Source organism: Crocodylus siamensis, chromosome 5 (genome assembly GCF_052110815.1).
Source record: "Crocodylus siamensis isolate JL-2025a chromosome 5, ASM5211081v1, whole genome shotgun sequence".
Taxonomy (NCBI): domain Eukaryota; kingdom Metazoa; phylum Chordata; order Crocodylia; family Crocodylidae; genus Crocodylus; species Crocodylus siamensis.
In genome coordinates, this window is record NC_143399.1 from 187,604,092 (window position 1) to 187,616,276 (window position 12,185).

A 12,185-nucleotide genomic window follows, 5' to 3' on the forward strand; every position below is an offset into this window, starting at 1 on the left:
ATGCTCTGGGGGGACCTGTGGAATTATACAGTTTCCCAATGGAACAGGATAGCAATGACGCATTAGTAGCTGTAGTGGATCACTTCTAAGTACTGGGTGTCACCTACATATCTTCCCATTGCCAGCTAAGTAGCACTTAGAAGGTAAATAAAAGTAGCATGTCTCCCAGGAAAAAGCCTTCTGTCCTGGAATCTTACAAACATGTGGCCATTGTCCTGTTTCAAGTACCTGTGAAGTATGAAAGATAAAATGTGCTAACGTTTTTTCCTGGGACATTTTGGTGTGAGTCTGTGCAGTTACTGTGACACATTCCAGCAACAAAACTGTCAGGTTGTGTGCTATCACTGGCTATCAGAGCTGTGTGAAGCTTCAGGTACTGATTTGACTTGGAGGAGATTTGGCCCAATTTGGCGGCTGAATCTCTGAATATGAATTGAATGAGGAGACCATTTAAAAGGTCCAAATTGATTCAGAGAACTTCGACTCAATCTGGAAAAGATTCGGAGAGCTTTGGAATTTTGTGCAGTCCCTGCTCACTGCTGCAGGGAGATGGACCCAGACTCTGCACTGTTAAGTAGGGGTGGAGGAGAGGGGCAGTTGGAGAAGGGGAGGGGACCATGTGGGGACCCCTGCCAGGCGCCATCCCCTGCCTGCTCCCTCAGCCCCCCTGAGTGCCCCTGACCCCTGCCCGCTTTCCCAGCACCCCTCCATGGCTGCTCCACCCAGCTTCAGCTCCTAGCTCTTTAAAAAAAAGCCCCCACTCACTGGCTGCTGCCTGGTGGAGGGGTGAGTCCTACTGCCTCCCACTGCCCCATGCTGCGTGGGGGGCTCTGCCATGAGGACCCTGGCCCCTGCCCGCTCTCCCCGCTGCTCTGCATAGCTGCCCTTCCTGGCCCAGTTCACAGTTCTTTAAGAAAAAAACAAAAAGCCCCACACTCACCAGCTGCTGCAGCAGCCTCGGAGCTCCTGGGGGCTTGTGGCAGAGCCCCCCACATAGCATGAGGTAGTGGGGGGGCAGCAGGAAGCCACTGAATCCCTGTGTTTTTTTGTTTAAAGAGCTGGGAGCTGGGGCTGTGGAGCAGCCATGGGGGGGAGAGCAGGTGGGGGTCAGGGGGCTTGTGGCTGAGCCCCCAGCACAGCACAGGGCAGTGGGGGGCAGTGGGGATTGCCCCCCCCCGCCACAGCAGCTGGTGAGTGCTGGGCATTTTTTTTTTTAAAGAGCCAGGAGCTGGGGTCAGGCGGGGGATGGGGCTGATTCAGAGATTTGGCTGACTTCCTGGCGGACAAATCTCCAGATCAGATTTGGTTGAATTGATTTGGGACAGTGATTCAAATCACCAGATTGACTCATTGTCCTCTGAATTGGCCGAATCTGAATGCAAAGCAAATACTAGCCGCTTTACACAGGCCTACTGGCTACATACTGTTAGAGAAGCTGCAGTGCATCTTGGAAGGGTTATGTGTGTAAATGGCTGTGCCACTCCTGTTTTGTTCAAAACCCAGGACAATTAGGACCACCTCAGATGAGACAGCTGTTTACAGTCTTAGACATAAAGGTGGAGTAGGATTAGAGTTGAATAATTTACAATCCAAGAGCAAATGTAGGCTAAAGGAAGTTTTATGGGTGGGGAGCTGAGGCACAGAGCTAAAGCAAGAATTGGTCAAACATACAGAAAGAACTGTGGCATTACCAGAAACTGAAAGAAGAACTTCTGAATCTCTGTCTGATGCCTTAAACAAAAGGTTATCTTTTCCCTGAATTATAAGATATATAAAAACAGAGAGAAAAGAATTGTTTATAAAGCACTTTAAATTCTGTTTTATAAGATCTGACTGAATTACAGTACTAATCACAAAATCCTTTGAACTGGAATCCAAATTTGAGATTATGGTGACATTTTAGGGAACTTCCAACTCTTAGTCATGCATCATGAAGCTTCTTTTTTGCATTGATAGGAAAAGCAACTGCCAGGTATCCTTCACATTTGAATGAGAGCAGCACTCAACATACAGTAATTTCCACCTAATGTTCCAAAGATAGACAAAGAGGAGTGCAGAGAAAAAACTGATTTTGTTTTTTAATGCACAGAGGCCACAGGAAAAAGAAAATAAAATAAAAATCAATTACTAGGCGTGTTTCACTGCAAATCTAAAAGTATGTCTTTTGGTTTAAATTTCTATATAGTGAACCTGTAGTTCCCAGCCTTTTTTTGACAACTGTACTAATTTACTTGACTAAGACCCTGGCTGTAATATCTTGTGCTGTGCTGCTTCTTATTCAGTTCTGTGAAGTTTGGTCCACAATTAATCTCAGGCTGTTTGGAAAGTGTCAGATATTGGGCTTTGGAGCAGACCAACCCTTACTGCAGTGGGTTGAGTAAACTCAGCACAGTTGAATGAATGATGTAGAGTGGTAATGAATGGTGTATCACAAAGAACATGCTTTTACTCCTTTTTAAAATTAATACGAGCAGAATGCGGCCTGAAAGTGGGGACATAAGTTTGGACTATTATGAAAACAGGAGATATCAATAATGTAAGTGTGCTGGTAGCTGTGAACCATGGTATTAAAAAATACTTTCAGTAATGGCACTACTGCACCCAGCTGGCATGGTAGGCTGAATCTTATAGCTTTCTTTATATGGCATTAGGTTAGCTGCTTTTCTAAGAGAACTTGGAGAAGTTACAAGGCATTGCTCTTTGGATCAAATTGATTTGTAATTATTAAGGCTTTCTTTTTATATCTATGTTAATGCATTCAAAAGGTCAGAGAAGCTGCCTATTGTGTGAAAAAGGAATATAGAATGCCATTTTCTGTGTAAAAGTGAGTAGACATAAGTATCTAAGGAACCTGTATTCCTTTCTAATAATAGTCTTAATAGCAACATATAATAATGAAAACTGTTGCAAAAGACATCAGTACTGAGTACTGACATGTAGGCATTAGAATTCAGTAGGCAGCTAGAATTATATAGAATCACTGTCACTTGCAGTACAGACTTGCCTGCGATTTAATTTTGAGTGTTCATTTTCACCATACTTTCATCTTCTTTGTATAGGTGGAGGGAGAACCATAAAGTAAAACTCCAATTTGTGTAGTGAATTTCATACAGGAAATTTTCATAAAATGCTCTGATTGGTTACAAATTTAAATTATAACAACTGAATAAGAAAAAAAGCTAAAAACTATTGGCAAGAGAGAAAAGGCTTGCTTCTTAACAACATTTTAAAGCAAAATCAATGTGGTTAGAGAAATTAAGGGAGGTTGTTTCAGGTGACAGGAGATACAGAGAAGATACTAGCACTAACACAGCATGCCTACACAAGATGTTTACTGTTGCTTTGTAGTAAATGTTTCATGTCTACATGTGCGGCCCTATTAGGCCCCAGGAAACTAACTAACTCCATAGCAGTTATACAAGTATCACCCTGCTGCAGAGTTTTTTTGTGCACAGCAACACAAGTGTAGACGCTGACCTGGCTAGCTGGGGCATGAGAGTGAGGGGGCTGCCTGCTGGCTAGCCCCACTGGAGCACCCTTGTGCCCCAGCGAGCCCCTCCACAGCACACTGGCCCAAGTTGGAGCAGCCCTGGCACATGAAGCTGTATTGGGGGGCCCCCTGCCAGCCAGGGCTGCTCCAACCCAGCTCAACGTGCTGCAGTCCTGGGTGCACGTTCAAACGGTGCACCTGGCTACAATAAACTCTGGTGCGATATGTGCCGGGGTTTATTGTTGCGTGCTAATAGCGCACGTATGTGCGGCAGGAGCCATGTGGCTGCTGCCCTGGGAGACCCCCAGAACCCCAGGTAAGGCTCCCCCTATCCCACCCGGAGTAACTTGCTGCATGTCAGAGTGTGTGTGGCACAGGTGCTCCTCAGGGACAACTAGTGGCAGCACAATGTACACTGCTGCTGGTTGTTCACGGGGAACCAAACATCTACGCATGTCTGGATGTGGCCACAATGTCTAAAAGGCTTGGAAAAACAGAAAAGGTCAGTAGGAAACCAGTAGAATGGTGCATGGAAAGACATATTTCAAGCTTCATAACATAGGCAGGAGCAGTAACATGAAGGGTGTTACATACAAGAAAAGCAAACATCAATTGAATTGTGAAATTTGTGGTAAGCCAGTGAGGTTATCTGAGAATTGAAATGAGCTTGAATACTCAAGGTGAGAAGAGCAAGCTTCTGATCATGTGGGAATATGTAAGAATTAGAAATTGGGAGACCACAGAGCTAAGAGTTATAAAAGTCAAAGCAAAAGGAAATGAAGCTGTGGATGGCAGGGCAGAGTCAAGAAGGTGGTAGATGCAGGGCCATGGTTTATACAAGTGATTCTCAACGTGAGTACCAGGGTACCCTGTGGTGCCATGAGATCCTTTCAAGGGTACCACAGGGGGCTGGGCAATATTTGCACTGTTAGATGTGCAAACACCTATACAATTTAGAAGATTAACCCAGAGATTTCAAATAGTATTCTTTAGTGTTAAAAATATTCTGACCTGTTGTGGTCTTTCTGAGTTTTTTGCAACAAGTTGAAAAACAAGTAAAGTTACGAGCTGGCATTTCAGAGGGGTGCCTTGAGTCTAAAAATGTTGAAAACCACTGGTTTATGTTGTAGATGTATAATGCTGACATGCTTGGCTTTTCAGAGCTTTTCCTTTTTTTCTACAGCATGCAGTTGTTTGTTTTCAAAAGTCAAGATTGTAACCAAGTGAAATGATGTGTTTCATTTCATAAAACAGAGCTGTTTCTAATCCACTTTCATGCTGTGACTCATTATAGCTAACATTCCATACTATCCAACTTCAGTTACTTTTTAAAATGCTACATTCTTGTATTAACATTTTAAATCCACTAGTCTTCCAAATCCTAGGATTTATCTGATTCCTTTTTAATAAAACTTTTTCTATGAAAGAAAGTTTATTAAATGTTCTGAATTTTGGGGAGGATTTTACTGTTAGACAACACAAGATTGAATTCCAGCTCCTTTAATCTCTGGAATTAATTTTTGATAGTGATAAAAGCTATTGGTGGACTTACTGTATTTTTGTTTTTTTGTCAAACTGTTACCTTTCGACAATGATGGCAAGTGCTTGGATTAGATAACAGAAAGCCGTGCAGCATACGGTGTATCACTTTGAAAGCATATGGCAGTATATTTTTTTCTCTCAGTGAGAAATGGTGTGGAAGTACACGTCAAAACAACATCCATGTTAGCAGGGAACTGGTTAGATCCCACTGTTGATTTACACCCGCTTCACACTTTATGATGAAGTCAAAACCCATGGTAACAGGAAAAGTTGTTTATTGTAAAGGTTGAATCCATTCTGTGTTTATACCCGAAACAAATGATGGAAAAAGATAAACAAGTGAGAAAAGTCCAATATTTTCACTGAAGTTAAAATCAGGAAGAATAAAATTAAACTTTTCCTTGGAAAAAGCTACATGACATGGCCATAGGGAGGGAGAAGGCATCCTTGCTTTCATTTTAGGAAACAGGCTTGCCCAATGGCTGCTTGGGCCATAGAGGAAAAAAGACCTTAAATCTATTTTTGAGTCTAACACAACTGGGATAAAGAACAGCTGCCATGCTGTGGGATCTTGTTCTGTGTTTTTCAGTTGTTTTCCTTTCTTGATTCCTTCATGCAGGAAAAGCTCATATGTATGTTACCTTGCCATGATAATTCCTGTGGTAAAGCATTTTTCCTTGTAGAGTAAAGGTGATATCCTATATTTATAGAGTTAGGTGAATATTTTTAGGCAAACATGTTTAAGGACATGTTCCTGACAGAGGAAACAAAATAAGCCAAGAGATGAATGGGATTTTAACTAAATATTTTTAGATGTTCCACAGTACAGTGATGGTCTCTGAGAAATATGTATTCCAGACCACACCTAAGCACATGCATTATTGGGGCCTGCTCTCATTCTATGTTCTCTTTTTCTTCCTGTCAGCCTCCTTATCAGCTCTTGTGGTCCTCTGTGTCACTTCCTTCTTTCTAAAGTTGTTACTACTTCTGCTCAAGCATGTGTAATTATTGCCTTCTCAGGGACCTCTAAAATCCTTCACTAGTAATAAAAGATAACATTTTTCACTTTGAGCATTATCCATGGCTGATTAAAATCTCTGGGAGTCTAACCATTGTTTTCAATGGATATTGGATCAGACCTTTATAGGACACCTTTCCTCTGAGAACCTTGAAAAAAATTGCATGCAATTTAGAAGCTCTCTAGTCTCTCCCTTTATAGCTAGGGGAAATGAAACACAGAGATTCAGTGGCTCAGTTAAGTTCACATGAAAACTACAGCCCATTTCATTTCCCCCCCATGAATTGCTATGTTCTAAAGGATTCTGGGCCAGAAATGAGACCCAAAGATAGCTGCTACACATTGCTGAACAGAAACATGGATTTTGCCCTTTTAATAGGAATGATAAATAATAGGGCTGTGCGAAATTTCAACGGGTGTTTTGTGTGTGAGCTTTTTCGATGCATTTTGAGCTCAAAACAGTGAAATCGAAACAAAATGAAAGGCTTTAAAACAGCTGCGAAACAAAATGAGGGCACTTGAAATGTTTTGAAAATGTTGATATGTTTTGAGTTTTGAAGCTGGGCTTGCTGGCAGCTAAACAGAAACTAAGGAGAGGGAGGGGGGAGAGAGGGGAAGGACTGCTCTGATATTGGCATGTGTAGCTGGCTAGTGACTGTGATCCTTCCCTGAGGTCCCTTCCAATCCCAATACTTCGGAGGAGGGACAGAAGAACAGCATAAAAAGCATTGTATGAACTGAGCTTTCGCTGTGAGTGACACAAGTTTTGCTTTGAACAGTTTGAGGTGCAGTTTCCCAGAAACCCCTGCACCTATCTCCTTGAAATTTGGCAGGCTTCATGGCCTCAGCAGGGGCTACCATCTCGGCAGTTTTCATCCCACTGTGCCTTAACACACACACAAAGTCACACATGGCATGAGTTTTGTTTGTCAGCAGTTTGAGGTACAGTTTCCTAGAAACCCCTGCACCTATCTCCTTGAAACTTGGTAGACTCCCTGGCCTCAGCAGGGCCTACCATCCCTGCTGTTTTCACCACCCTGTGCCTTCACACTTAAAAGTGATATGAGTTTTACTGTGAACAGTTTGAGGTGCAATTTCCCAGAAACCCCTGCATGTATCTCCTTGAAACTTGACAGGCTTTGTGACCTCAGCAGGGGTATCATCCTTGCTGTTTTCATTCAAATCAGGAAAGAAATGACAAAGTTATAGGCATTTTCGTGATTCTCAATTATAGCCTATTGATGAAACATTGAAACGTGTCAAAACAGTATTGAACCAGCAAAACGGTTTTGATGAAACAAAATGGAACAGTGCTTCAAAACAGCAAAATGAAACACTGTCCCTTCGAAACGGTGAAATGGAAGTTGAAATGAAACAGTGCTGTTTCACACAGCCCCAAATAAGCAAAACTCAATAGCCATGACCAGCAACTTAGGACTGGCTCACTGGTGCATGAAAACAGGCACAGTACTGTTCAGTAACATGTCTTTAGATTGGATTAACTTAGGGTGACCACAAATCCTTTTCCAAGATCTGACCTATGCAAATACTTAATAATGTTTCACTACACTGATTAATCCCTTACCTTTATTTTCTTCTTGCTGGCATCCATGATCATTTTCCAGTCTGATCCATTGTTGCTGTAGCCAATCTTAAATTTTTTCATGAACACTTTGTTTTCTCTGTGCTTGCCTCCCTGCACAATTATGCCCCGTACTATTTTCTCTTCACCAAGATCTATCTGAAGCCACTCTTTGGTATATGGATGAGTAGTTGGTGGAAGCGCCCAGCCTGAGCGGCTTGTTATAAGACGAGCATTTTCTGGGATCCAAGTTCGATCTACTTGACTGGATGCAGTAATCTGAGAGTCGGTAATAAGTCCAGACACCATACCCAGCATCCCAGAGCAAGGGTAATCTAGAGAAGAAGATTGTGTTAAATCATTCATCTCTGCAAAACCCATGTAGCCAAAAACTAGCAAAAGTAAGAAATAACACACAAAATAGAAACAACTTGACTCTTTTTTTCTAAATCGCACATCTTTTGAGCAATTTTCATTTTTTAGTTTGAGTCAAAATTTTAGTGCCTGATGTTGGCAGGAAGTGGAAGTACCAAAATACTGGAAATATTTCTGGCATGATGGGAACCAGGAAGCATCACAAGCCATTGTCCATTCTATTTTTATGAGTGTTCCACCCTTGTTCCTAATAAAGGGGAGTGAGGGTCACATTTGAACTTGTGGATGCTTATTCAAATAGAAACTTCATACATGCTGTGATGAGCCCATCATTTGTTCTTGTTGCTGGAAAAATGTTTTGAAAATATAGACCAGCCTACTGCTCATTGACAAATGGAAATCTGGCCTTATGCAGATTTGGAATTATTTGGAGATTTACATGTTCACATGTCGGATATTTTTTAAACCTCAGACCCTACTATGTCCTATAAAAAGAACATGCAAATCCTTGTGCTCAAAATAAGAAATTAAGCATGGAAGATGGGCATTTATGCTCCCCAAATTTGATAATTGGCTGATTTGAACAACCAAATACAGCTGTGGATATCCTGTTTGAATATTCTTGCTAGCATGGGGAAGTACTCAGTCAATGGTTTGTCTTATCAGACCCAGAGGCTGGGTGTAAAGGGGTTTTGTCCGTTCTGTATTACTTTCTCATGGCTTGAAGATACAAATCTAACAAAAATATGAATCTTAGCAAATATGTTTCTGAAAGCCCTTGGTCTGACTGGGACTGGAGACTGATAGATGGGAAGCATCAGGATGGTGAAGGAAGTAGAACTAGGGTGAGAATTGTGAAGAGCTCAACACGAGAGTAAAATAATTGAAAGAAAACTAATGACATCAATTTTTCTCACCTTGAATCTGAACTCTCAGAAATGATGCCAAAGCAGTATCTATGAATACTCAGGGGGTTGTTTGATTGGTTTTAAAATGTTGCTTATTGCTACTTACTTCTTTATGTCAAACAAATATGGCTGTAGAGGGCACCTCCAATGCAAACACAGAAAATGCGTGCAGAAAAGAACTGATTAAAAAAGACAGTGTGCCAAACTGCAGAAACAAGTGATATTAAGTTTTTCATATTGGCACTTACCTGTTATTCTACAGCCATAAATTTCAAATCTCAGTGATATACCGTTTTCCCAGCTCATGGGTTTGATACGAACAAATCGTGTTAAAACTGGTTTGGGAAAAAATCTGTAAACAACATCTTTGGGGTTGGTGTTCCCTTGAAATACCTTTTGAGAGAAAGGAGAGGAGTTTTAAGTAATCTTCTTTTACATTTTGTTTATAATTCTTTGTTGCACAGATATCAAGGATACAAAGTTTAAACAGTTTTTTGCACAGTGGAATACTTAAGCTCACAGCATCATTCCTACAGAGAACTAAGGTTCTTTCAGGGAAGATATTGAAGACGACTCAACATACCTAACAATGTTAAGCGTATTTTAAAATCCATTATAGTTGGACCAGGATAATTTGGTTGTTCCTTGAAGGTCACATCCAGACAAACCACACTTAGTGTAGCATTTGAGGAGATATGAAGAGGTGTGGGTGCAGGTGATATGCTGCCCTTATACCCCTCTGAGAACTCTGTGGTCCTCAGGGACCCCTGTGTGATCTGGGGTGCCTCTTGATTTATCACTTATGCTAAGGAATCTGCATGGAGTAATGATATACAGCCAATTATGTTAGGTCTCTTCCATTTCAGGAGTGTCCTGTGCTGGTAGAATCCTCAGCTGCCTACCTAGTACAGCTGAATGACTTCTGCACTTAAAGATTTGCACAAAGATACTAGGGTATGAAGTAGGGTTTCTGTCTAAATCTAAATTAATAAAAGATCTAGATTGAATTCTTTGAGGAATCATTTGCATCTAGATTGTGGAAAGTTCCTTTACTGAATCAGGATAAAAAAATACACTTCTGTTTGTCTATGGAGTATAAGTTTTTCAGGGTATAATGTTACTATGTTAACCTATCATTTTGTAAATGTCTCCTTACAAAATTCTTTTGCATTGGATAGTGGGAATCTATTTAATCTTTATAACAAATTACTTTTAGTCTTATGAAATTCTCTCTATGCTCCTCAAGGCAAATAGTCAAACAATAAAAGTCCTCAAAATAAATGTTGTACTGGACTTTATTTTCTTGTTGGTATCTGATAATCAGATCCTGTGTAATGGGATGAGAACTTTGAAAAGTCGTTGTCCAAAGAAGGTGACTCAGTTTCCTGCTTCTTACTCAAATAGCGCTGAAACCAAATTTCCTGTTGTTTCCATATGTATAATCTTAGGAATTGTCCTTTTATGGGAGATTGGGCAGTTTCTTACACTTAACTCCAACTTTCCTGTTTGTCATTCTCGGTGGCTGCACTGATCTGGAGGAGAGGTCAGAGGCTTGCAGATATCAGCTCATCAACCTAAGCAGTTATTTCTTAAAGTCTTTAGTGAACTGAATGTTTTATCTAGGGAGAACCTCTGCATTGATGCTTGGCTCTAACCTCTCTCTTAGCAAATTCTTTCCATGAGGAATTGCTCTTAGTGAGTGAATCGGAGAGGGGAAGAGCTTTGTGCATTGTTTCTGGCTAAAATGCATGGAACTTCTGGTTTATATTTTAGCATAAAGCTTTCAGAATGAAGGCCTCCTTGAAGAACTCTGTAACCTCATGTGGTTGTTGTTGGTTCAGTAGTCCCAGCCCCCTCTCTTTTTGTTTTTTAAATAAGGATGTAAAATTGAGAGTAAGCCTCTGCTTTAGATTCAGTTCAGCTATTTTTTTAATATCCTGGTCTACAGAAAAATGTTGCTAGTTTCCATCTGCTTTACTTTGACCAAAGGGAAAGGTTTTTAAACTTCTTATAACTAATAAGAGAGTTGCAAAATCTTTTGATGAATAAAGCACACCATGTACAAAGGAGCCCATGTAAAAGTTACTGTCCTTGGAAAACTTACAATTTGAGGTTGCTTATGACAGAAATCTGATTTTGAAAGCATGGCTTGATTTTGAAAGGCATTTCTTCAGAAACCAGGACTGAGAGCCAGGAATCAACGAGTTCTAATATCAGCTGCAAAGCTCACTTCCACCATGGTTCTACTGCTTTATATATGGGTTTGTATACCCTCATTATGGCATTTGACCTTCTCAGCTTCTCATTCCACAATGGACACTATTGGGAATACTGGGATAGCCATCTGTGCAACTGCTCATATGCATAGGGTGAGAAGTATTTGGTGTATCATTAAAACACCTTGAAAGAATACATATAAATGGATTTGGAGTGCTGCAACTTGATTTTGAAACACTTACCAAGCTGAATCCACACCTTCATTTTTGGATTTAGTCATTTTTAAACTCCTGGTTTTTACCAAGCAGTTTAAAAGTTCACTGATTGTCAAGAGAGAGGTAGTTAGCAGTGTTAATCTGAAGTCAAACAGGGCAGGGGTGGCACCTTAGAGACCATTCATAGCATCTGATGAAGTAGGCTGTTTTCTACAAAAGCTTATGCTTTCTGAACCAGTGAGTTTTTAAGGTGCCACACAACCTAATTCTACTTGTTAACAGTGAATTGAAACAGAAAAGACTTACCGAAGGCTTATTTCCCTCTTTTAGTGGAATCCAGTCTTCTCCATTGGAGCTGACCTCTACTCGGTATGTTTTCACATAATATATTTTGTTAGTTTCTTTCGAGGTAGCTCCCTGTGTCCCAATGCCAGAGACGAAGCGGATAAGGCCCAGATCCACCTGCAGTAATGAATATGGAGATGTAGCCAATCCAGCTAAACCATAATATTACAACAAACTTGGAAGGAATTATAGGAAGAAAACTTGTTTTCTAAAGACTGTAAGAAATGTATATGGGACATGTCTCACATATTGATAGTAATGTCATCCTTAGATCCTGTTCTGTAACTTCATCAGTTACTTCTTATTCCCAAACTATGTAAGCATAGTACATGGGAGTAGTCTCCTGTTCAGTAGGAAGAGGAGGAATTATAGGTTAAAAATATTCTGTTCCATACAAAAGAGGCACCTGCACAGGAACTAGTGAAGTTCCTCAAGAGTTGGCTTTGACTATGATCCTATTTAACAGTTTCACTGATTAGCTTGCCACAAGAAG

General features: G+C 40.7%; 1 protein-coding gene across 4 annotated transcripts in view; it reads right to left on the reverse strand.

The window, feature by feature from the left end:
• NRP1 (neuropilin 1) overlaps window positions 1–12,185 on the reverse strand; it is a 153,352-nt gene that overhangs the window by 28,252 nt on the left and 112,915 nt on the right. For all 4 annotated transcript variants that reach the window (XM_090047542.1, XM_090047543.1, XM_090047541.1 and 1 more), the window contains exons 7-9: window positions 11,654–11,809; window positions 9,164–9,308; window positions 7,636–7,967 (exon numbers count right to left, since the gene is read on the reverse strand). In XM_090047542.1, coding sequence (XP_089903668.1) covers window positions 7,636–7,967; window positions 9,164–9,308; window positions 11,654–11,809 — 633 coding nt within the window. The remainder of the gene's footprint in view (window positions 1–7,635; window positions 7,968–9,163; window positions 9,309–11,653; window positions 11,810–12,185) is intronic.